Source organism: Myotis nattereri (genome assembly GCF_964212035.1).
Source record: "Myotis nattereri genome assembly, chromosome: 15".
In the NCBI taxonomy this organism is placed as follows: Eukaryota; Metazoa; Chordata; class Mammalia; order Chiroptera; family Vespertilionidae; genus Myotis; species Myotis nattereri.
This window is the reverse complement of record NC_138090.1, coordinates 32,236,894-32,261,856: the sequence shown is the minus strand read 5'-3', so window position 1 is coordinate 32,261,856 and position 24,963 is coordinate 32,236,894. Positions and strand designations below refer to the sequence as shown.

The 24,963-nt window shown below is 43.8% G+C and overlaps 2 protein-coding genes across 2 annotated transcripts in view; both read right to left on the bottom strand.

Moving 5' to 3' along the window:
* The window catches only part of UBA2 (ubiquitin like modifier activating enzyme 2), a 44,996-nt gene extending 32,473 nt beyond the window's left edge, over positions 1-12,523 (bottom strand). Inside the window, exons 1-6 of the mRNA XM_081107882.1 lie at positions 12,325-12,523; positions 8,448-8,531; positions 7,003-7,073; positions 5,502-5,566; positions 2,946-3,046; positions 796-917 (exon numbers count right to left, since the gene is read on the bottom strand). Coding sequence (XP_080964008.1) covers positions 796-917; positions 2,946-3,046; positions 5,502-5,566; positions 7,003-7,073; positions 8,448-8,531; positions 12,325-12,462 — 581 coding nt within the window. The 5' untranslated portion in view covers positions 12,463-12,523. The remainder of the gene's footprint in view (positions 1-795; positions 918-2,945; positions 3,047-5,501; positions 5,567-7,002; positions 7,074-8,447; positions 8,532-12,324) is intronic.
* A 2,483-nt stretch (positions 12,524-15,006) lies between these two features.
* Positions 15,007-17,859, bottom strand: LOC308531125 (non-POU domain-containing octamer-binding protein-like). The gene has a single exon (XM_081107997.1). It carries the CDS (start codon positions 17,403-17,405, stop codon positions 15,993-15,995), a length of 1,413 nt encoding a protein of 470 aa, XP_080964123.1. The 5' UTR covers positions 17,406-17,859; the 3' UTR covers positions 15,007-15,992.
* Between the last annotated feature and the right edge of the window lie 7,104 nt (positions 17,860-24,963).

Below are 24,963 nucleotides of genomic sequence, written 5' to 3'. Positions count from 1 at the left end.
ACAAAATAGTCTGAACTAATGTTTACTTTTCCAATTTTCTTCACAAACAGCTAATTTACTTTTTTCCTCTAAAATATATTTTTATTGTTTTCAGAGAGGAAGGGAAAGAAAGAGAGAGAGATAGAAACAGCAATGAGAATCATCGACCGGCTACCTCCTGCACATCCCCTATTGGGGATCGAGCCCACAACCCAGGCATGTGTCCTGGACCGGAATTGAACCCGGACCCTTCAATCCGCAGGCCGACGCTCTACCCACTGAACCAAACCAGCTAGGGCACAAACAGCTAATTTAGAATAACCCAAATCTTTAGTAAGGATGAAGAACAAATAATTGATAAATACAATGTAAAGTAAAAATATTAATCTATTGACAGCTTACATCTTAATTTCAACTCCAACACAAGCAAAGTCAAATTTTAATAGACCTATATTCATTCCTGTCAGCTAGGCTCTGCAAATTCATGTTATAAATCTTTTATCAGCCCTGACCGGTTTGGCTCAGTGGATAGAGCATCAGCCTGCGGACTCAAGGGTCCCAGGTTCGATTCCGGTCAAGGGCATGTACCTTGGTTGCGGGCACATCTCCAATAAGGGGTGTGCAGGAAGCAGCTGATCGATGTTTCTCACTCATTGATGTTTCTAACTCTCTATTCTTCTCCCTTCCTCTCTGTAAAAAAATCAATAAAATATATTTAAAAAAATAAAAATGAAAATAAAAAATTTAAAAAAAAAATCACCCCATTTTCTAGCATCCGTACTAAAAATATACCCAAAAATATACATATATTCTTACTTGAACAAATACTTTGCCCAAACAATGCAATGAATAGGTTCTGAAGGTGTGTTACGAATTGTACAGCCAGGAAAAGTTCTCTGAGTTGGTTTGGGATGACATTCATAACATTCAGTCACACCCTGCAAAGTCAGAATGTGAGAAAAACAGTTACCCCACGAGGGTAGTTTCTCAATAAGATAATATTATCATAACCATTTCATTCATTCATCTCCCTTTCAGCTTAACTGTATACTGTCAAGGAAATTTTAAAATATCAGTGACTACAAAACCCTTACACTTTACAGAGAAGGAATTATAATATAAAAGCTAATTGAATCAAGCACAGTCACAGCTAAAACTAAGCCATCTCCAATATCACAGGGTTCCTCTGACTCCTGGACCAGTGACCCCTTACAACAGTAAAATAAAAATTACCAAACCTAAATATCAAATATGGGAATTTTATCTTGATTACACCAAAGAGAAAGATTACTACTAGAAAGACAAACAGCTTTCCAACAACTTCTCTCAAAGTTGTGAAACTCAATTACTTAAATATTATTCATAGCCTTACCTTAAAAATTAAATGAACTAAAAGTAATTATATATTTCAAGACCTATCCAGATAAATGGAAAAATACTAGATATTATCAAACAAAATAGAAATATTCTTCATTTTGTTGACAGGGTTACCTTTTAAGTTACACTGTAAGAAATCCCTAGAAGTCTACAGCACCCGAGATAATTTTTCAAAACCACCAAATGAATATTTTTCCTCTCAGCCATTCTCAACCTCAGTTTTAATACATATTAGTATCTCAGAATCATGGTAATGAGAAGTACCTTTCAAATAATGTTTAAAGAACCAAAACCTGCAAATAGTGTTTTAATATTAATTACAGCAGCTCCAGAGTTTTCCCCATAATACCATTTCTGGAGCCCTTCCAATATGCTTTATTGGAGACAGTCATATGGAGGCAGTTATTTCCCATTTCACAGCTGAGAAAAAAAGAACTGTCTTGACTTATCATCAGATTTGAAGGCCTCCACTGATTTCATTAAATCCAATACACTTTGATATTACAAGTCTGCAGAATAATCTTCTATAATAATAAAAACGTAATATGCTAATTAGACCGGACATCCTTCCGGACATCCTTCTGGACAAAGCCGGTGCTGGCAGCCAGGGGAAGGAAGGACTAATCTTGCACGAATTTCGTGCATCGGGCCTCTAGTACTAAATAAGCTTCCAGGAGTAATTGTGACAATTAAAACAAAGTAGAACCAGAATTTTCAAGATAGGTAAACTGCCAAATAATACATAAAAACAGCAAATTTCAAGTAGAGTGTAATTTCTTTTAGTTTCAAAATCTGTAAAATCATTCTTCAAATGTATTTATGCTTAGGTCCTTGAAAGAATTAAAAGAAAAAAGATGTTGCCGAAACCGGTTTGGCTCAGTAGATAGAGCGTCGGCCTGCGGACTGGGAGGTCCTGGGTTCGATTCCGGTCAAGGGCATGTACCTGGGTTGCGGGCATATTACCAGTAGGAGATGTGCAGGAGGCAGCTGATCGATGTTTCTCTCTCATCGATGTTTCTAACTCTCTCTATCTCTCTCCCTTCCTCTCTGTGAAAAATCAATAAAATATATTTAAAAAAAAAAAAGAAAAAAGATGTGAACAGCAAATGAATCACAATGCTGAGATTTTATAAAATTGGGTTATGAGTATATGAGTACACTGATATTTCCTGTTATTCTCTAGTTTTATCAAAACATTTGAAACATTTCAAATACACCAAAAATATTTTTAAGCATACTCTTCAGATCTATATATGCAGACTTTTTTTACACAAAAAGTCACTTTTTAGAAGCCTGATTTACTATATATCAACTATAACATGATATGCTTCAGGTCTATAAAGAATTTTAAAAGTCAAGTTCATTAGGCTTACCATTTTACAGATTTTAATATACAAGTTATATGACCCAAAGTAGCAAAAATAAAAAGATCTATCCTTTTGGGGTACCTTTATGGTATCCTAAATTTTATAGGGGCACAAAATTCCTTATGTCCTGGATCCTGACCAGTCCATATCATATAAATCCAAAGTCTACATCTTTGAGTTCCCAAATAAGGATCTGTAAAGTATATAAAAAAAGTTCTTTACCTTTTTGATAGTAGTTACTTGCCCAAGATAACCAGCAGTTCCACTCTCAATAAGAGGGACGTCAGCTGCCAGACACATCCTATTAACATGGTTGCGGGCAGCTGGAAGAAAAATACTAGTTAGCAGGACTTTATGGGGGAAAAGAAGAAATTAATTAATCTTTAACTAGGTTGACATTTACCCAAACTATTTCTTATTGCTTTTATTTTACATGCAATTTCTTTCTTTTTTTTTTTAAAAAAAGTGTATTTTTATTGATTTTAGAAAGGAAGAGAGGGAGTTAGAAACATCAATGATGGAGAATCACTGATCAGCTGCCTCCTGCACAACCCGCACTTGAGCTCAAGCCCGCAACCCGGGAATGTGCCCTGACCAGGAATTGAACTGTGAACTCCTGGTTCATAGGTCAACTCTCAACCACTGAGCCACACCACAAAAGTTGGGCCTTTTTAAAAAAAAAAAAAAAATGTATTTTTATTGATTTCAGAGAGGAAGGGAGAGGGAGAAAGAGACAGAAATATCAATGATGAGCCCTGGTAGGTTTTCTCAGTGGTTAGAGTGTCGGCCCGTGGATGGTTCAATTCCTGGTCTAGGGCATGTACCTTGGTTGCAGGTTCCCCATACCCAATAGGGGCACATGCAGGAGGCAACCAATCAATGTGTCTCGCTCACGTCCATGTTTCTCTCTCTCTTTCTCTCCACTTCTTCCCACTCCTTCCACTCTCTCTAGGAATCAAGTGAAAAAATATCCTAGAATGAGGATTAAAAAAAAGAAACATCAATGATGAGAATCATTCATCAGCTGCCTGCTGCACTCCCCCTACTGTGGATCCAGCCTGCAACCATGTTAACAGGATGTGCCCTGACTAGGAATCAATCCGAGACCTCCTGGTTCATAGGTCGATACTCAACTACTGAGGCACATCAGCCAGGTTACGTGAATTTTCTGACAGCTATGACCAGAATAATACAACTGTTACAGACATTTAAGATACATTCACTTGCCAAAACCGGTTTGGCTCAGTGGATAGAGCGTCGGCCTGCAGACTGAAGGGTCCCAGGTTCGATTCCGGTCAAGGGCATGTACCTGGGTTGCGGGCACATCCCCAGTGGGAGATGTGCAGGAGGCAGCTGATCGATGTTTCTCATCAATGTTTCTAACTCTCTATCTCTCTCCCTTCCTGTCTGTAAAAAATCAATAAAATATATTAAAAAAAAAAAAAAGATACATTCACTAGTAAAATTTCAAACATAAGGAATTTATGTCATAAATTTACTCCAGGAAAAGTACCCCTATATCTATTTTTTAAATTCCAAAGTGCCATCTTTTATTGCTGTGCCTACTCTTTTAACCTTGGCTAAAACATTGTTTCAATGTGTTTCTATTCCTTAACTTGCTATTATTCTAATACAATTATCAAGTAATACATATAAGTTTAGAACATGGGATATCAAGTTGGAACTATTAAGGCAGTATAAAACTAGGTGAAAGATGAGTCCAGTTAAAAGAGTCATACTGGCCCTCGCCGGTTTGGCTCAGTGGATAGAGCGTCAGCCTGCGGACTGAGGAGTCCCAGGTTCAAGTCTGGTCAGGGGCACATGCCCGGGTTGTGGGCTCGATCCCCAGTGGGGGGTATGCAGGAGGCAGCCGGTCAATGATTCTCTCTCATCAGTGATGTTTCTATCTCTCTCTCCCTCTCCCTTCTTCTCTGAAATCAATAAAAATATATTTTTTAAAAAAAGAGTCATTCTGATTCTTTCTCATGCTACTCTGTATGGTTTTTTTCTTTTGGTATTTCTGGCACAAATAGTTACAAACTCACTTGACAGATGTACTTTTACATGTGGAAGTAATTACAGGCAAGGAATATTAAGTATTTTCATCCCAAATTATAGACACAGATTTGCTAACAATGACTAGCTATAGTACAATACTGGATTATACAAGACATCACCGCATATTGTGAAAAGTTGAATTGGGATATAATGTGTACATCTCATAGAATCCAATATGATATCTTACAGCACCAGATATACTTTAAAAAGAGCCATAGCTTCTGTATTAACTCTGGGATCCTGTTGCCTCATTCTCAAAACAGTGGTTTTCAGTCCTGACTGCACTTTAGAATCATCCGGGGAACTGAAGAAATATGGTCCCATAAGTCTGACTGAACTGGTGTTGGGTGAGATCTGGTAAGACACTGGTAATTCTTAGATTTCCACATAGATGAGGGGTGTGACACTGTTTAAGTGCTGGGATAATCTGAATCAAACACCCATGAATGCACCCTATGTAGTTACCCTTTTTAGTATTTTAAGTTCCTTTATATTCATCCACATCTTTTGGTAGAACAGCAGAATATATGACAGCTAAATTCCTGCCTGGAACCAGTTTTAATTAAAATTACAATCATCTGTCAAGACTTAAGCCTGATCATACTTCCCCTTTAAATTCTAACTCATAAGAAAATATTTTGATTAATTCTAACTGTGTAAACAGCCTTGTTATGGGGGAAGAAAAATACTTAGAAATTAAAAGTATTAAAATAATCTCACCTCTGTTATCTAAAGCATTCATAACCAATATAAATTGTCGAAAAAATTCCACATTATAGTCGGGGCTACAAAGCAAAACAAAAAAAGGTCAACAAAACAACTGGCCTTACATATAGGATCTTCACACAAGGTCCTAAAAAGCACTATTACTATATTAAATAATAGTAATTATTATTCAATGTGTTCCTATTCCTTAACTGGAAGGCTCGCTACCATTTACATAGGTTTGACTTTTTCTAAACGCCAGAAGTGGATTTTAAAGAAATTACTGCCCCCTAATCCCTATGACTACACATCCTTTTTGAACAGCTACCTAGGGCACAAGAGCAGGATCTCCAACTAGCAGAAAGATGGCATGACCTCACTAGTGCCACCAGGCCTTCTCTGGGCACCAAGTGCCTGGGAACATACAAAGAACACATTCCCAGGATCTGCCTGGCCTCTGGCTTCACCTCACATGGTTAGGATCAGGCAGGGTTCAGGCCCCTAGAGTCCCTGCTTTTAGCAGCATTGGGAAAATAACACAGGGTAAGGGGGTTACAGGGCTATAGGAAGGCTTGTAGAGCAAACATCCAGAGAATAAAAGGCTGGAGATACAAATTCCCTGAGAAAGTATAAAACTTCCTCTAATTCCAGGCCTCAAATAAGAACTTATTTTTAATACTGAGTTACATAACTATAGGTAAAGAATTGAGGCCCTATGGCCTGACACCTCCAAAATGTTTTATTTACTCTATCTTTACTAAGATCAGAACATATTTATATACTGTTAAAACTACTGCTCCATCACAAATTCCTAGGGTTATGTTACAGAAATCACAATCCTAAAAAATGAATTATGTTGGGAAGGAACCTTTTAAACTGAAAAAGACCACAACTGAAATCAATCAGAATGAGAGCAATATATTTAGAAAAATCTGAATCATCACATAAAAGGATTTATCATCATTTAGAATATATTTTTCTGCCGAAACCGGTTTGGCTCAGTGGATAGAGCGTCGGCCTGCGGACTGAAGGGTCCCAGGTTCGATTCCGGTCAAGGGCATGTACCTGGGTTGCGGGCATATCCCCAGTAGGAGATGTGCAGGAGGCAGCTGATCGATGTTTCTCTCTCATCGATGTTTCTAACTCTCTATCTCGCTCCCTTCCTCTCTGTAAAAAATCAATAAAATATATTTTTAAAAAAAAAAGAATATATTTTTCTTTAAAACAAGATGATAAGATCCTTATATTGTTTCCAAGTAAATTATTTATTGAAAGTATTAAAATATATTACCTCTTATCTAAATCATTCAAATCATATATATAAACTTATTACAAGAATGCCATTCAACTTATGTGGGCACAAACTATCACATTCTAATTATTCTAGAAAAGTCATTTTTTTAAAAAGCAGACTGACTTCAAGCTCACATATTTGGCTAGTAAAAATACTTTATACTTTAATAAAACTTTAAAAATTCACAACAAACAATTTTGCAACGTAATAATTAGAGCATACTTCATGATGCTGTCATGGTAGGCTATGATATTAGCTTTCGGGTAAAACTGCAGTACACTTTCTTTGGCAACCTGGAAAAACAAATAACACTAAATTACTAATTTACTAAATTAACACAACATTTTTATCTGTATTTGAAATATTTTTATGGCAGACAATACTGTTATTTCACCTACTGACATAATCTTATATTAAAAACTAAAGAAATATTAAAATGTTACAAAATTTCATTAAAATTAAGCTACGTACACATATTTATAAACAGTAGGACTGCCCCACTCCTATATATAATTCTACAAGAATGTCAAGCATCAGAAAAAATATAAAATATAGTAAAGAAGTGTCATTCATTCCTTCAACAAATATTTACTGAGCATCTTCTATGTACCAGGATCTGTACAAGGCACTGGTGAGCAAAAATGACATTAATCAAATAACCATCTAGATAAATATAACTACCAAGTATGATAAATGATACTCAGAAAAAGTAGAGGTTGTTATGAAGAACTGGTCTGGTCCAAGAGGTTTGGGCGAGTACCCCTAGAGAAGAAAGCCAAATAGAGAAAAGCGTGGGAGCCTGCCAAAAGGGCTGGGAAAAGATACTTTACGACCCTGAATCAAAATGGAACACTCAAGGAACTAAAGGTCAGGGTGGCTAGAACCTCAAGGGAGGCTGTCTCCTATAAAAAGAGACAACAGCATAAGCCAATACAGGGGCAGCCAACCTCTAGGGCAGCGGTTCTCAACCTGTGGGTCGCAACAACGGAAAACACATATATAATTACATATTGTTTTTGTGATTAATCACTATGCTTTATGTTCAATGTGTAACAATGAAATTGGGGGTCACCACAACATGAGGAACTGTATTAAAGGGTCGCAGCATTAGGAAGGTTGAGAACCATTGCTGTCCGGAATGTAAGAACAGGAGGTTTATCCTAAGCAATCAATCAGAAATTTAAATCAGAAAGGGACACCATTTAAGGATTTGGTAGAGCACTTCCATTTCCTCTGTAGACACCTCCACTCCCCCTACAGAGGGCATCTTTAGTTCTTTTCTTTTCTCTCTCTCTCTCTCTCTCTCTCTCTCTCTCTCTCTCTCTCACACACACTCACACACACACACACACACACACACACACACACACGGTTGTGGGCAGCTGGAAGAAAAATACTAGTTAGCAGGACTTTATGGGGAAAAGAAGAAATTAATTAACCTTTAACTAGGTTGACATTTACCCAAACTATTTCTTATTGCTTTTATTTTACATGCAATTTCTTTCCTTTTTCCTTCTTTTTATTCTTAACAATCCCTCAGCTACAAAGAGGTATTGCTTCCCCATACTCTTCTTAGTAGAGTACAAATTAATCTGATATCATAAATAGAAAACCCATTAAAGCATAGAATATATAAATGGATAAATAGAAATGGTATGAGAAATTACCTGGGCCTTTGATCTTCCAACATGTTTCTTTTGAAACAAAAACTGCCTGTTGAGGTTGCTGACATCAATAGTATCCAGATCAATCTACAAATACATAAAACCCAGAAAAATCACAAATTTTCTGGTATGTTTGAGCAATATCACTATTCTCAGCAACCATAACCCAGAACTTTTGATATTTGCTACATTTAGTGGAGAAAATGCTTTTTTACAAATACCAAAATTCTTAAAACCGATAACTTAATGCATAACTTGAGATAACTTTCTCAAAAATTTTTTTAGAAAGTATTTTTTTTTCTTTTGTTCAATCATCCTAGCAAATGTTAGTAACTCAGATGGTTAGAGCATCATGGCAGTAGGCCAGGGTTTCAGATTCCATCCCAGGTCAGGGCACATACAAGAACCAACCAGTGAGTTCTGGCCAGTGTTTCCAATGGTTAGAGCGCTCAAGCATCCAAGAGTTTTGGATTCCATTACCGGTCAAGGGCACGTACCGGGTTTGCAGGATTCCTGGCAACCAGGGCCTGTGCAGGAGGCAATCAATCATGTGTCTCTCTCACATTGACATTTCTGTTTCTTTCTCTCTCCCCTTCCATTCTCTCTCTAAAAAAAAAAAAAAAAAAAAAAATCAATGGAAAAGATATCCTCCAGTGAGGATTAACAACAAAAAATAATCAACAGTGAATGTTTAAATAAGTAAAACCAATGGGTGTTTTTCTCTATCTCCCTCTCCCTTCCTCTCTAAACATCAATAAGCAAATTTAAAAATAAAAAGTTCCATATTGAAAATGCATTATAGTTCTGGGCAGTGTTGCTCAGTGGTTAAGAGTGTTATTGGCCCCTGCACAAGGGATCTCAGGTTCAATTCCCTGTCAAGGGAAACATCACATGGATGTTTTTCTCTCCTCCTCCTCCCTCCCTTCCACGCTCTCTAAAAATCAATTGAAAAAAAAATCCTCCTCGTGTGAGGATTCATAAAAAACAATATATAATTAATTTCTATTAATCTAATTAGTCTTTCAAAACCACATTATTAGATTTAACTGCCTTTTTTCTTTTTTTATTTATTTTTTTAAGTATTTTTTATTGATTTTTTACAGAGAGGAAGGGAGAGGGATAGAGCGTTAGAAACATCGATGAGAGAGAAACATCGATCAGGTGCCTCCTGCACACTCCCTGCTGGGGATGTGCCTGCAACCAAGGTACATGCCCTTGACCGGAATCGAACCTGGGACCCTTCAGTCCGCAGGCCGACGCTCTATCCACTGAGCCAAACCGGTTTGGGCCTTTTTTCTTTTTTTAATGTATCTTATTGATTTTTTACAGAGAGGAAGGGAGAGGTAAAGAATAGAGAGCCAGAAACATCCATGAGAGAGAAACATCCATCAGCTGCCTCCTGCACACCCCGCACTGGGGATGTGCCCGAAACCAAGGTACCTGCCCTTGACCGGAATCGAACCTGGGACCCTTCAGTCCGCAGGCCGACGCTCTATCCCCTGAGCCAAACCGGTAACGGCTGCCTTTGTTTTCTTAAGTGATACCTGACAAATTGTTTTTGCTATTTCTTTAATTCAAAAGTCTTCACACATGCAAATACCATTTTTAAAAGTATATTTTTATTGATTTCGGAGACGAAGGGAGAAGGACAGAGAGATAGAAACATCAATGATAAGAATCATTGATGAGATCGAATACACAACCCCGGCATGTGCCCTGACCGGAATAGAACCGTGACCTCCCGGTTCATAGGTCGATGCACAACCACTGGGCCACCTCGGCCAGCCCCCACAATATCGTTTATAATTATTTCCTGAGAGCTGTAAAAAAATCTCTACACAAGGTTTTTTTCTAATTATATTTTTATTGATTTCAGAGAGGAAGGGAGAGGGAGAGAGATTTAGAAACATCAATGAGAATCATCGATCTCATCTGCTGCCTCCTGCACACCCCGCACTGGGGATCCAGCCCGAAACCCGGGCTTGCGCCCTTGGCTGGAATCAAACCCGGGACCCTTCAGTCCGCAGCCCTTCGCTCTACCCACTGAGCCAAACCAGCTGGGGCTCAACACAATATTTTAAATGTGTTGTTTTGAGCCGAAACCGGTTTGGCTCAGTGGATAGAGCGTCGGCCTGCGGACTGAGGGGTCCCGGGTTCGATTCCGGTCAGGGGCATGTACCTGGGTTGCGGGCATATCTCCAGTGGGAGATGTGCAGGAGGCAGCTGATCGATGTTTCTCTCTCATCAATGTTTCTGACTCTCTATCTCTCTCCCTTCCTCTCTGTAAAAAATCAATAAAATATATTAAAAATAAAAAATAAATAAATGTGTTGTTTTGAGCCTTATCTAACTGCTGCTCAGAACTAAATATTAAGGGGGAAAAAAGTAAATATTAAGGATGAAAATGACTAAAGCCATTTTCATTCCATTTCAATAAATTTATATGAAGAGAAATCAAATGTTCTAACTGTGAAACATCTTAACGGATTTGGTTATAATTTGTGAAAATCATCAAAACACATAAACAACCTAAACAATTTTTTATTTGTATGTTCAAAATTTACTACAAAACTTTGAATAAAAAATTTTCCCGCCCTGGCCGGTTTGGCTCAGTGGATAGAGCGTCCACCTGCGGACTGAGGGGTCCCAGGTTCGATTCCGGTTAAAGGCGCGTACCTTGGTTTCGGGCACATCCCCAGTGTGGGGTGTGCAGGAGGCAGCTGATGGATGTTTCTCTCTCATCGATGTTCCTAGCTCCCTATCCCTCTCCCTTCCTCTCTGTAAAAAATCAATAAAATATATTACACAAAAAAATTTTCCCACAAAAACTGGCTGGCAGTTCAAACCCAGGCTATAAAGGATCAGCATGTATTTCTCAGGTGTCAATTACCAAACGGTTCTTTCAAATATGTGTCACTGTTGATCGGGTAAGGCACAGCCACACTGGGATTTGTGGTACAGAAGAGAGTGGGAAGAAAAGCCCTATAAAAAGCCCAAGGGAACACGCTTGAACTGTGTCCCCATCACCCATTATCAGCTCCGTCAGCCATCTCTACTTTTTCTTTTTTCATTCCAAGTTTTCATTACATCTTAAGACACCTTTAAACTCACATCCAATTCCAGGAAACAGCTCTCATCTCTAAAAAGTTCACTGTAACAGAAATACCTAGACTTAAAGTCAGTCACGGTAAACCAACGCAAACGTTAAGATCCTAACCAGCATCTCTGAGGAAATAAGCAAGAGTATTGTCTATGGTAAGAGTCACGCAGACGGACCCAGGACGGAAAAGCATGAGGCCGAAAGCCTTGCCACTTGCTTGGTGACCAAGGAAAACTGCCAGGCGTCACTGCAGCTCACTGCTCTTCCCTGAAATCCGTCGGCTGTGATGGCAACTGCGCTCGCAGCCTCCGGCGGTAGGAAGATGAAAGCGTCCACGCGGTAAGGCCCTCCGGTCCCCTCAGGCTCGGGACAGGGGCTCAGTGTGCACGATGACCGCCACCCTCTGCTCTGGACCCCCGCTTCGGGCTTAAACAGTCACAACCTGCACTAGAAACGCCGCCCATTAAAGCCAGGAACTGCTCTCAAGCTAAACGACAAGAAAGAGGCCGCTTCTCCACCCGAGAAACGCCACAAATCGGCGCTGCCCGGGAAGCGGAGCCCGGCCCCGCGGGACGCCCGGAAGACCGGGCCCGCGGCCTCACAGCGTCCCGCGCAGGCCAGCGAGCGGCGAGGCCCGCTGCGTCCCCGTCGGGGGGCTCCCTCTCTCCAGCCGGGACCCCGCAGTCCCTTGGCCGGCCGTGGCACCCGCACGCCGGTCCCGACCCCCGGACCTCGGCACCACGGCCCCCCATTCAGCCCGCGCGCACGCCTGGCCCTCACCAGGTCGATGTGGGAGAAGCCGGTGATCACGAGGTTCTTGAGGAGCTCACAGCCGATGCCGCCCGCGCCCACCACCAGCACCCGGCCCCTGGCCACGGCCTCGGCCAGCTCTCGGGGGAGCCCCCGCGACAGAGCCATGGCGGGACGACCACGAGCCGAGACGGAGGCGGAGGCGGGAGAACTGAGCCGAGGCCGGAAGCGGTGGGGGAAGGGCGGCCCGGCTTCCGTTCCTGCGCACTGCGGCCTGCCCGACGCGCGGTGGGCTGTGCGCCGGGAAGGCTTCTCGGAGCCGGGGCTGCGCTCCTGCCGGGTTGTGTCGTTTGCGATGTCCTCACACCCACGCTCCAGTTTAAGAAGCGTCAGGGTCGCCGAAACCGGTTTGGCTCAGTGGATAGAGCGTCGGCTTGCGGACTGAAAGGTCCCAGGTTCGATTCCGGTCAAGGGCATGTACCTGGGTTGCGGGCATATCCCCAGTGGGAGATGTGCAGGAGGCAGCTGATCGATGTTTCTCTCTCATCGATGTTTCTAACTCTCTATCTCTCTCTCCCTTCCTCTCTGTAAAAAATCAATAAAATATATTTAAAAAAAAAAAAAAAAAAAAAAAGAAGCGTCAGGGTCGCTTTGTAGCCTGAGGTTTGAACTGCCAGCCAAGGTTTTCTTACAGGTGACAAACAGATGCCCCGATATGTAAAGAGCTCTTACAAATGAAGAAGAAAACAAATGTCGCCCATCGAAAAACTATAGGCAAACGTTATGAACGGCACTCATAAAGAAAATGGGTAATACGGTCAATAATGATATTGAAATTTAATCAAAGAAATGCAAAATTGTACTTAAATTATTTTCACCCATTTGCCTGGCGGGGTTGGTTAGTTGGTTAGAACATCCTCTGGATATACCAAGGTGGTGCAGGCGGGTTCCATCCCATCAGGGCACATACAAGAATAAAACGGTGCGTGCATACTAGTAATAACAAATCTCTCTCTCTCTCTCTCTCTCTCTCTCTCTCTCTCTCTCTCCCCCCCCTTTCCTCTCTCTAAAATCAATTTAAAAATTGTAAACTATTAAAATATAAAATAAGTAAATTATTTTTACCTATTAAACTGGCAAAAAGTTGGGAAGGGATTTGGGAGGATTGAGTGAAAAAGGTGAAGTTTAAGAAGTACAAATTGGTAGTTACAAAAGTGTCATGAGGATGTAAAGTACAGCATAGGGATTATAGTCAATACTAGGGGCCTGGTGCACGAAATTTGTGCACTGGGTGGGGGGTGTCCCTCAGCCCAGCCTGCCCCCTCTCACATACTGGGAGCCCTCAGGGGATGTCCTACTGATGGCTCAGGCCCGCTCCCTGCTTCCCTTGGGGATAGGGCCTAAGCTGCAGTCTGGCCTCCCTTTGTGGGAGGTGACCGGGCTGATCAGGGGAAGGCACCAGCCCCATCACCCCGCTGCTGCAGCCACTGCCAGTCACCGCAGCCAGTAAGGTTTTTTCATCAACACGGACTCCAGTCCCTTCACCATGAAAAAATGACAACTTTCTTTAGGCATTTTCAAGATGTGTCTTTCATATAATAATAATTTCTTTATTATTTTTTTATCCTCACCTGAGGATATGTTTCCATTGATTTTTAGAGAATGTGGAAGAGAAAGGGAAGGACAGAGAAACATCAAAGTGAGAGGAACACTTTGATTGGTTGCCTCCTGCATGAGCCCTGACCTGGGCCCCGGCCAGGGAGAAGCCTACAACCTAGGTACATGCCCTTGGTCAGAATTGAACTCAGACCCTGCCATCGGCAGGCCAAGGCATTATCCACTGAGCCAAACTGGCTAGGGCAGGATATGACATTTCTTAGCCCTCCAGCAGCGGACCTTTGTTTTTGTCGCCAGGAGTGTGGTGAAAAACCCTAGATCACCTTTTTGGATTCTTATTACCCAAGTTACTAAGAATATTACCAGTGGCATGCAGGGAGCTTAACCAATGAGCGGTCAGAAAAGGTGTTTCCTCTGTAGTTCACACCAATTGCCAGCTTGGCCCCCCCACACGCACCCCCCGCCCCCGCCCCAAGCCTGACGCCTCTGGCCCAGGCTTCAGGCCTGGGCAGGGGACCCCCATCTCCCCCCCATCACCGGCTCCGCCTTCGCCCAGGACTGACGCCTCAGCCAGAGGCGTCAGGCCTGGGTAGGGGACCCCCATCTTCCCCCGATCACTGGCTCCGCCCCCTGCCCAGGCCTGATGCCTCTGGCCCAGGCGTCAGGCCTGGGCAGGGGACCCCCCAGATCCCTCCGATTGCCGGCTCCGCCCTCCGCCAAGGCCTTACAGCTCGGCCAGAGGCGTTGACCTCCATCACCCTCGGATCGCCAGATCGGCCCCTTGCCCAGGCCTGACACCTCCGCCAGCGGTGTCAGGACTGGGCAGGGGATCCCCATCTCCCCCCAATCACCGGCTTCTGGGCGGCTTCTGGGGCTTCTGGGGCCAGCCTGTGGCCCGGGATGGCAGCTCCCGCTGGTGGCTGCGCTGTCCCGCCCTGCCTGCAGTATGCAAATTAGCCGCCATCTTTGTTGGTGGTTAATTTGCATATCACGCTGATTAGCCAATGGGAGGCGTAGTGAAGGTACAGTCAATTACCATGTTTGTCTATTATTAGATAGGATAATAACTATGTATGATGCCAGGTGGTTACTAGATTTATTGGGGGGAATAATTCATAAGGTATATAAATGTCTGATCACTATGTTGTATACCTGAAACTACTGTAATATTGTATGGCAACTGGAATTGAAAAATTTTTTTTTTTTTTTAAAGGATTAAAATGTATTTTAATAAGTTGATGCTTCATTACCGCTCCATTTTCAGAAAAAAACTCCGAAGGTATCAGGAACAAATCAAACATGGTACACCAATAAAAAAAAAAGCACAGCATAACTACATAAGATAGGCAATGCTAAGAGCTACTGTTGGACATTTCATCATACAGCAACCCTGTTCCCAAGGTTGTACTAGGCCTATCAAGAAAAGCTGTGAACAGCAACATCAGACACAAAAGGGCCATTCCTGGGTTGTCCTTACCCAAGAAAAAGATGGAGGCTAGTTAACAGAAGATTTTTTTTTTAAAGATATACTAAAATGAAAATCTCTAAGAGAAAAATGTCTTCCTTAGGATATGAAGGGATAATATATGGGGTATAACAGAACCGTATGTATGTATGTTATCTGTGACCTCTGCGGACATTGCCTGAATTCCCACCTGGGAGTGAATCAAGTGATGGAGGACGTTTGTGGTTTTTGTGGTACATGTGGCAGTGTCTCCGGGGTCGGGAAATTTAAGAATGAGAATGCAAATAGAACAGGATAAACAGAATGGAATGATCAAGATTCATGGGGGCTCTAACTGGATCCACTTTGCCATCGCCCCCCACCCCTGGCCTTCAATAATCTCGAGACTTCAGGAATGCACCACACAGACACAATTAAACAATATACCACACAGAAATGATTTGTTAAATATCACCCCTCCCTTGACCTCTGTCTCCAGCATACTCCCTAGAGTAGTACAGGCAGGAAAGATCTAACTATTGGGAGGAATCCCTAACACTTTTCCAGGTAGAATTCTGGCTAGTCCAAAAAGGGTCCTTCTCTTAAGGGTTTTGGGAAACTAGACACTGCAATTTTATTAGTATCGGCGACGTTTGTTTGGAGCAAAATCAGCTCCAGGAGCTGCATGGTTGAATGCAGGAGGGGTTCCACCAATTGCCCCTATTCCTTCCATTGTAGCAGCTTGGCCAAAGCGTTCGGTAGTTGGTGGGGTCAATCCCAAGGTTCCATCTGGCATCATAGTGGCAGGTCCTGGAGGAGCTGGTGTACCAGCAGGCACAGGAGCAGGGGGCATGGCACCTCTGTTGTTTATGCCCATAGCACCTCCCATAGCCATCTGGCCCATCCGTATCTCCTGCTCTCTCGCATCAGGGAAGGTTCCCTTGAATCCTTCCTGCTGTCGCCGCATCATTTCTTCCTGCTGTCGCCTCATCTCTTCCTCACGGCGCCTGCGCTCTTCCTCCTGCCTGAGCTCCAGTTGCTTTCGTTTTTGCACTTCTTGGTTGTGCAGCTCTTCCATCCTCCGAAGTTCTTCTTGACGCCTCATCAAATCCTGCCTCATTAGCATGACCTGGTGCTCATGGCGAGCAGCCTCCATCTCCATTTCCAGTTTCTCACGAGCTTCCTTGATGTTGCGGTCCACTTGGTCCTGCTGCTGTTTCTCCATCTCAATGAGTGCCTTCCAGCGCATGGCATATTCATACTCAAAGGAGCCAGGCTGTGCAAATCTAGGTGGCTGCTCCCTCTCCTTGTGAAATTGCTGGTTCTTTATAACCAGCTTCTCTGGAAGCCCTTCTTCATCATCTAACTGGTCCATGGGCTCCACAGTCACAGGTCGAGGAAATGTGGTTAGCAGGAAGGAACCTTCACTGCATCTGTCCAGAGCTTTCCGAGCAGCTGGCTTCCCTGAGAATTCAACAATGCCTTTTCCTGAGGGCCTTCCTCGATCATCCACAATGACTACGGCCCTCTCCACCTGGCCGAACACAGAAAAAGCTTCCTCCAGCAGTTCGTTGGACACATACTGAGGAAGGTTGCGGACCGTAAGGGATGCACTATGGCAGGCAAAGCGCACACGCAGTTGCTTTCCACGGAGTGGCATGTTGTCCAGCTCTACTTTAGCAATCTCCGCTAGGGTTCGTGTTTCCAAGCGGATAAAGCCAAAGCCTTTATCCTTATGAATGAAGACTTCACCTGCCTTCCCATATTTCTCAAATAGTTTCCTCATTTCTTCCTCAGTGATGTCAGGAGGAAGATTGCCCACAAAGAGCCGGCTACGTTGGGTGAAGGTCTTCTCTCCTGGTTTCCTAAAATTCTTCAGGTCAATAGTCAAGCCTTCATTTTGGCTGCTGGCTTGTTGTCCATTTGCAGGTATTGCTGGCGGCGGTGGCTGCTGCTGTTGCTGCTGGTGGTGCTGCTGGTGGTGATGCTGATGATGCTTTCTTGGAGCATGGTTTTGCTTCTCCAAGTTAAAGGTTTTATTGCTCTGCATTTTTTGTACCCCTCTACCGACTGTTCTCTCCTCAAAGTAACGGCGACGCTACACGGCCTCTACCGTCCCAAGAAAAGAGCGCGCGACCGCCGGAAACCGAATTGAAAAATTTTTTAATGTGGAATTGAAAAAAATATTTTTTAATGGCAAGAAAAGTATAACATGCTTGTCAAAGAATAAGAAAACAGCCCCGGCTGGTGTTCTCAGTGGTTAGAGCACCTGCCCGTGCACTGATTTGATTCTCACAGGTTTGATTCTCATTCAAGGGCACATACCTGGGTTACAGGTTCAATCCACAGCTCCAGTCAGGGCATGTGTGGGAGGCAACCAATTGATGTTTCTCTCTCTCTCTTTTTCTCTCTCTCTCTCCCCTTCCCTTCCACTACCTCTAAAAATCAATGGAAAAAATATCCTTGAACGAGGATTAACCAAAAAAAAAAAAAAAAAAGAACAAGAAAACAAGCATGGCTACAGCAAAGTTTTTCTAGAGTATGTTAAAGATAAACTGAGGCATATTAAAAACATTAAGAGTTTATTTGAGCAAAAATCAATTCAAATCAGGCAGGGCCCAATCTAACAGAAAGAAGTTCTGAGGAGCTGTACAAAATAAAACTTTTATAGGCAGAAGGGAGCAGGAAAAAGAAAATTATACTAGGCAAAAAGTGGGTTGGTTATTGCAAAGTCACTTTCCTTTAAAGATGACAGAGTTTATCAAGCAGAGTACCTAATTTGGTGATGTGGGGTTTAGCATAAGTAACACCATTCTGGGCCTGTTATCTTTTTTCTTTAACTAGGATAATTTGGAAATATGATTCAAAAACCCTAAAATTATGCATTGCTTTTGACTCATTCATTCCAATTCAAGAATTTGTCCTATGACAATTATCACTGATTTAAAATTTTAAAAAAGAGATTTAGTCCTGGCCAGTGTGGTTCAGTTGATTGAGCCTCATCCCATGCACAGGGAGGTCCCTGGTTTAATTCCTGGTCAGGGCACATGCCCAGGTTTCCAGCTGCATACCCAGTAGAGGGTGTACAGGAAGCAGCCTTCTGATGTTTGGCTCTCCCTCTCCTTCTCCCTCCTTCTCTGTCTCTCTCTAAAAAATCAATGAGTCCTAGTTGGTTTGGCTCAGTGGACAGAGCTTTGGCCTGCAGACTGAAGGGTCTTGGGTTCGATTCCAGTCAAGGGCATGTACCTTGGTTGCAGGCTCGAGCCCCATTTGGGGTGCATTCAGGAGGCAACCAATCAATGTGTGTCTCTCATTTTGATATTTCTCTCTCTGTCTTTCCCCCTCCTTCCCAGTCTCTCTAAAAATCAATGGAAAAATACCCTCAGGTGAGGATTAACAAAACAAAGAAAAATTCAATGGGAAAAAAAAGATTTAGCTATATGCATGTTCATCATAAGAACAAAAAATAGAAAAAACAAATGGCAACAAAATAAAATAATAATAATAAAAGAAATAGAAAAAAAGAATGAAAATTGGCAAAGGTTTCTTTTTTTTAAAATTTTGTCCTTTTTTTTTTAATCTTTCTTTTTTAATATATTTCATTGATATTTTACAGAGAGGAAGGGAGAGGGATAGAGAATTAGAAACATCGATGAGAGAGAAACATTGATCAGCTGCCTCCTGCACACCCCCTACCGGGGATGTGCCCACAACCAAGGTACATGCCTCTGACCGGAATCGAACCTGGGACCCTTGAGTCCGCAGGCCGATGCTCTATCCACTGAGCCAAACTGGTTAGGGCAGGTTCTATTTTTATGCATATTTTTAAAAAATACTTTGCAGATCCTAACCGGTTTGGCTCAGTGGATAGAGCATCGGCCTGTGGACTCAAGGGTCCCAGGTTCGATTCCGGTCAGAGGCATGTACCTTGGTTGTGGGCACATCCCCGGTAGGGGGTGTGCAGGAGGCAGCTGATCGATGTTTCTCTCTCATTGATGTTTCTAACTCTCTATCGCTCTCCCTTCCTCTCTGTAAAAAATCAATAAAATATATTTTTTTAAAAATACTTTGCAGCAATACAAATCATGTCCTGAGCAAATATTATTGGAGGAAATGGTTTCAATGTTAAATGAAACAGATACAAAACCATTTGTATGATTAAATTTTGTAAAAAACAAAAAATATATTTGTTAAACTCAAAAGCAAAGAGAGATCAGTCTTGGAGGTCCCCTGAACAGACAAAACCAGTTTAGCCATTAATTTAGTTTAATTACCAATCACTGTGAAGATACTGCTTTCTCACTGTATAAGCTGCTTTGTAATAATATACCCGAGCTTCATTCCATGTTTCGGTTCAAGTGTTCCTGGTTTACAAACTGTCTTTTTGGTGTTTGCACAATAAACTTTTACTAATTACTACTTCAGTGATTCATTGGTTTTACTTTGGCTATTTCTAAATCTTTGACAATTAAAACACAAGAGGAAAACCACAGTTAATATTTTTGCATATGAGTGTGGTGGAATTATAATTTTTATTTCTTCTTTAAAGTTTTGTGTATTTCCCAGATGCTCAAGCTGCAGGAAAAAATTATTATCCAACCACTGAAAAGAAAGGATAATTATCTACCGTGATAGAAGCACTACATATCACTACAATCCTATCTAATAAAAGAGAAACATGGTAATTAGCATACGACCGCTACCCTTCCCATTGTCTAATCAGGGCAATATGCAAATTAACTGCCAGCCAAGATGGCGGGCGGCAGCCAGGCAGCTGACACGAACAGGGAGGCTTGCTTGCTTCAGTGATGGAGGAAGCCAAGCTTCCCCGCCTGCCTTGCCGGTCTCTCAGCTGCACTCTAAGCAATATTGTAACAAATATGGAAGCTAAACAAAACCCCGGGCTTCAGCCAGCAGGACTGCAACATTGTTTCAAATACAGAAGGTAAACAAAGGCCAGAAACCTGCTTTCAGCAGCGGAGGTCTCATAGCTGGAGCCGAGCCTCAGAGCTAAAGCTGGCCCAGAATAAAAAAAAAAAAATAAAAAAAAAAGGAGCAGTTGGGAGCTTCAGTCACCCGCCAGCCTGAAAACGGCCCTCAGCCCCTCACCCAGGCTGGCCAGGCACCCCAGTGAGGACCCCCACCCTAAAGGGTGTGTGACCAGATGCAAACAGCCATCATCCCCTCACCCAGGCTGGCCAGGCACCCTGATCCAGGACACCCTCCAGAGCAAACCAGCCGGCCCCCACCTGTGCACCAGGCTTCTATCCTATATAGTAAAAGGGTAATATGCCTCCCAGCACCGGGATCAGTGTGACAGGGGGCAGCGACCAAACCCCCTGATCGCCCTGCGGCTCTGTGTGTGACAGGGGGCAGGGCCACAACCTCCCTATCTGCCCTGCTCTGTTCGTGACAGGGGGGAGCTCCCCAACCCCCTGATCGGCCCTGCTCTGTGCATGACAGGGGGGAGCTCCCCAACCCCCTGATTGCCCTGCGGCTCTGTGTGTGACAGAGTGTGGCGCCCCAACCCCCCACCCCCATCGGCCCTGCTCTATGAGTGACGGGGGAGCTCCTCAACCCCCTGATCGGCCCTGCTCTGTGCATGATGGGGGGGAGCTCCCCAACCCCCTGATGGGCCCTGCTCTGTGTGTGACAGGGTACGGAGCCCCAATCCCCCTGATGGGCCCTGCTCTGTGCGTGATAGGGGGCAGCGCCCCAACTCCCCAATCGGCCCTGCTCTGTGAGTAATAGGGAGTGGTGCCGCAACCTCCCTATTGACCCTGCTTTGACTGTGACAGGGGGAGGTGCCCCAACCCCCTGATCGGCCCTGCTCTGTGCATGACAGGGGGCGGCGCCCCAACTCCCCAATCGGCCCTGCTCTGAGCCCGACCAGGGGCTGCACCTAGGGATTGGGCCTGCCCTCTGCCACCCGGGAGCAGGCCTAAGCCAGCAGGTCCTTATCTCCCAAGGGGTCCCAGACTGCAAGAGGGCACAGGCCGGGCTGAGGGACCCCCCTCTCCCCCCCAAGTGCACAAATTTTTGTGCACCGGGCCTCTAGTCTACACTAATAAAAGACAAACATGCAAATTGACCATACATTTGCTATGCCTTAAGCCACGCCCACCAGCCAATCAGAGCGACTATATGCAAATTAACCCAACCAAGATGGTGGCCGGCAGCCGCGGAGCTAGAGCAAGCAGGAGGCTTGGTTGCCCCAATGATGGAGGAAGCCAAGCTTCCCGCTTGCCACAGCCTGGCTCTGAGCTCCACTCAAAGCAACAAAGTTTCAATTATAGAAGGTAAATAAACTCCAGATACCTGCTTTCAGCCGTCCGTGGCCACGGAGCTGGAGCAAGCAGAAGGCTTCCCTCCTGCCCACCCTGGCCAGCTCTGAGCTCCTCTCAAGGCTACAAAGTTTCAATTATAAAATATAAATAAATCCCAGAATAAAAAAAATAAAAAAGGAGAGGCTGGGAGCTTCCGTTGCTGGTGGGTTTGGCCGGCCTGAAAACAGCCCTCAGCCCCTCACTCAGACTGGCCAGGCACCTCAGTGGGGACCCCCAACCTTAAAGGGGGTGTGGCCAGCCTGCAAACAGCCATCAGCCCCTCACCCAGGCTGGCCAGGCACCCATGCGGGACACCCACCCTGATCTGGGACACCCTTCAGGCAAACCAGCCAGCCCCCACCTGTGCACCAGGCCTCTAGCCTATATAATAAAAGGGTAATATGCAAACTGACCCTAACAGCAGAACGACTGGGAATGACTGGTCACTATGACACATACCGACCACCAGGGGGCAGACGCTCATTGCAGGAGCTGCCCTGTGGTGGTCAGTGCACTCCCACAGGAGGAGCTCTTCTCAGCCACAAGCCAGGCTGATGGCTGCCAGTACAGCGGTGGTGGTGGGAGCTTCTCCCGCCTCCTCAGCAGCGTTAAGGATGTCCGACTGCAGCTTACACCTGCTCCCTGCTGGCAAGTGGACATTCCCAGAGGGATGTCTGGCTGCCAGCTTGTGCCCGATCCCCCAGGGAACGGGCCTAAGCCAGCAGGTGGACATCCTCCTAGGTGTCCCAGACTGCAAGAGGGCATAGGCCAGGCTGAGGGACCCCCTCCCGAGTGCACAAATTTTTGTGCACCGGGCCTCTAGTGGCAATCATAATACAATATATCAATGTATCAAATCAACACATTGTACACCTTAAATTTTTACACATTATATGAAAAATATGTTTAATTAAAAATTATTAGAAAAGCCTGGCCAGTGTTGTCCAATGGTTAAACATTGGCCCATGAACCAGGAGGACAGTTTGATTCTCAGACAGGGCATATGCCCAGGTTGTGGGCTTGATCCCTAGCAGGGGGCAGTTGGTCAATGATTCTCGTCATTGATGTTTCTCTCTCTCTTTTCCTTCCTCTCTCTGAAATCAATAAAAATAAAATATAATTTATTTTAAAAAAATACTGGCCTGTGTCTTGCCATTCCTTTATTTAAAAAATTATTAGAAGAAAAAAGGTAAAGGTAAAAAACAGAAAAAAATGCTTTTGACTTCTGCGGTCTTTCTAATCAATTGCTTGGTTCACCGACTATACACCAAGCTGATCTGTGAGGAGTACTTAGGCGGTTGCCCTGAAGCATGAGGTGCAGAAGTGTCAGAGTGCCCAAGCAGAGACAGGGCATCCCTGCATAGAGGATTGCTCATATCCCTTTCCTACACTGGGCGGCTCTCACAAAGGCCCCACCCTGGCAGCTAAACAGAACAGAGGCCCCAACGATGCTGGACCTACTCCTCTCTCCAGATACTCAGTGAACGGGAGCCACCTCCTTGGCTTCTCGCCTGCCGCCCTCTTCCTTCCCTGGGCCTTGGGTTTTCTCTGTGAATGCGTCTCTGTGAGTATGTAAAGTGTAAAATACTTGCCCACCAAATTCAAGCTTATAAATGCAGGAAATAACAACGGAAAAGGTCCTAATCCTACTCCTCAGGGCCCTTGCTGGCCTTGGTCTCTCTAGATCTAGGTTCTTACATAGCAACATGCAGTTTTACATTTACATGCGTTTACACTGTACTTTCTGCCTTAACAATCGCTAACCCCACCTGCGTTTACTGTCTGGTAACCTTTCATTACTGGCTCCCTCCTTGTTTCCCCAATGATTTTTCTCTTTAACTGAACAAGGTCTTTAGGATGATGGCTTGCACCATTTCTGAGAGTTACTCAGTTTCCCTGGGTCTCTCCCTTATATACAAGAGGTATAACATGTTATTAAAACTTGTTTTTCTTCTGTTAATCTTTTATTACATTGGGGGTGTCTCGGACAAGTATCTAGAAGGGAAAATTGTCTTCCCCAACAAAATCCAGCATGCCTGCAGCCTCACTGACCAGCACCTTCAGTTTGTACACAGCCAGCCACTTTCCCTCAGGTGCCCCAGGGTAGGGAGCAGCTCTAGGGTCAAGCCTCAGGCTGACCTGTGGCAGGGCCACAAACAATCCCAGCCTGGAGGGTAGAGCTCTCCTAGCATAATTAAGCCTGGCCTTGTAGCTCTCCCTAATTCCTTCCTAAGTAGCTAATGGGCTGTGGGAGGTGCAGCAAGTGTGGCCAAAACAAGAACATTTGTATACATGTTAATCTACCCTTGTTTTAATGAGAACGTGAAATAAAGCATCGGCTTGCAGGCTGGATCTTTCTGTGTCCTCATCCAGGTATGGAAGATTCGAGGAGCCCCAGCTGTACTCTTAGTCTGTCTTCTTTGATCCGTCACTGCCCCATCCTCAGGTTCACCCTTGGCCGTGCTAGCACGGCACACCCCAAGGGGAAGGATCAGATGGGGTTCTAACCAGACATGCACTGTCCAGGAAAACCCCATCTCATGATACTCTGGGCCTAATGTGTTATTTACCAGAGTTGCAAATCAAATTGTTCATATCCAGTTTCCTCATCTGTGCAAAGAGCAGGTCTATACAAACTGGTGGAGTGTTTTCATAGTGCGGTCAAGGCGTAGCAGAATGGAATGGGTCAATAACAAAAAGTGAATGGAAAGAGAACTTGGAAAAGTGGATGGCTGGATGGAAGGACAATGTCCAGAATTCAGTAAGGGCCCCTTCCTATGATGCTGCACAGGCAGAAGGTAGTGTCAAGAGACATCAAAACCTTCAGAAAATTTTTATGAGTTTAGTTGAGCCAAACTGATGATAGGAAGCAATATCAACAGATTGAAAAATGCTCCAGAGGGTGTAGTTTATTTTATATCAGAATAAAAGGAGGAGACATAAGGAGGGTTACATGAAATCCACTGGTGGTAAATTAAGTCAAGATAAAAGCAAACTGAGAAATTTCTGGGGTTGGATAAGAAGGCAAAATAAAGAAACCTATTTCCTTTACATTGGTGGGTACAGGAGAGTAAATAACTAACATTTACAGCACAGAGATGGGATGCGGGGAACAAGATAATGAGGGTTCTGTGGTCTGGAGCTCTGGTACAGCAGTTGTGCCTTGAGGGGTCTGGAAAAGATAACTCCTATTTCAAAGGCGTGTTACCTTAGATGTGAAAAAACATAGACAGACTTACTTAAGGTAAAAAAAAGGACCTTTGCCAAGGAAGCTATAAGCCT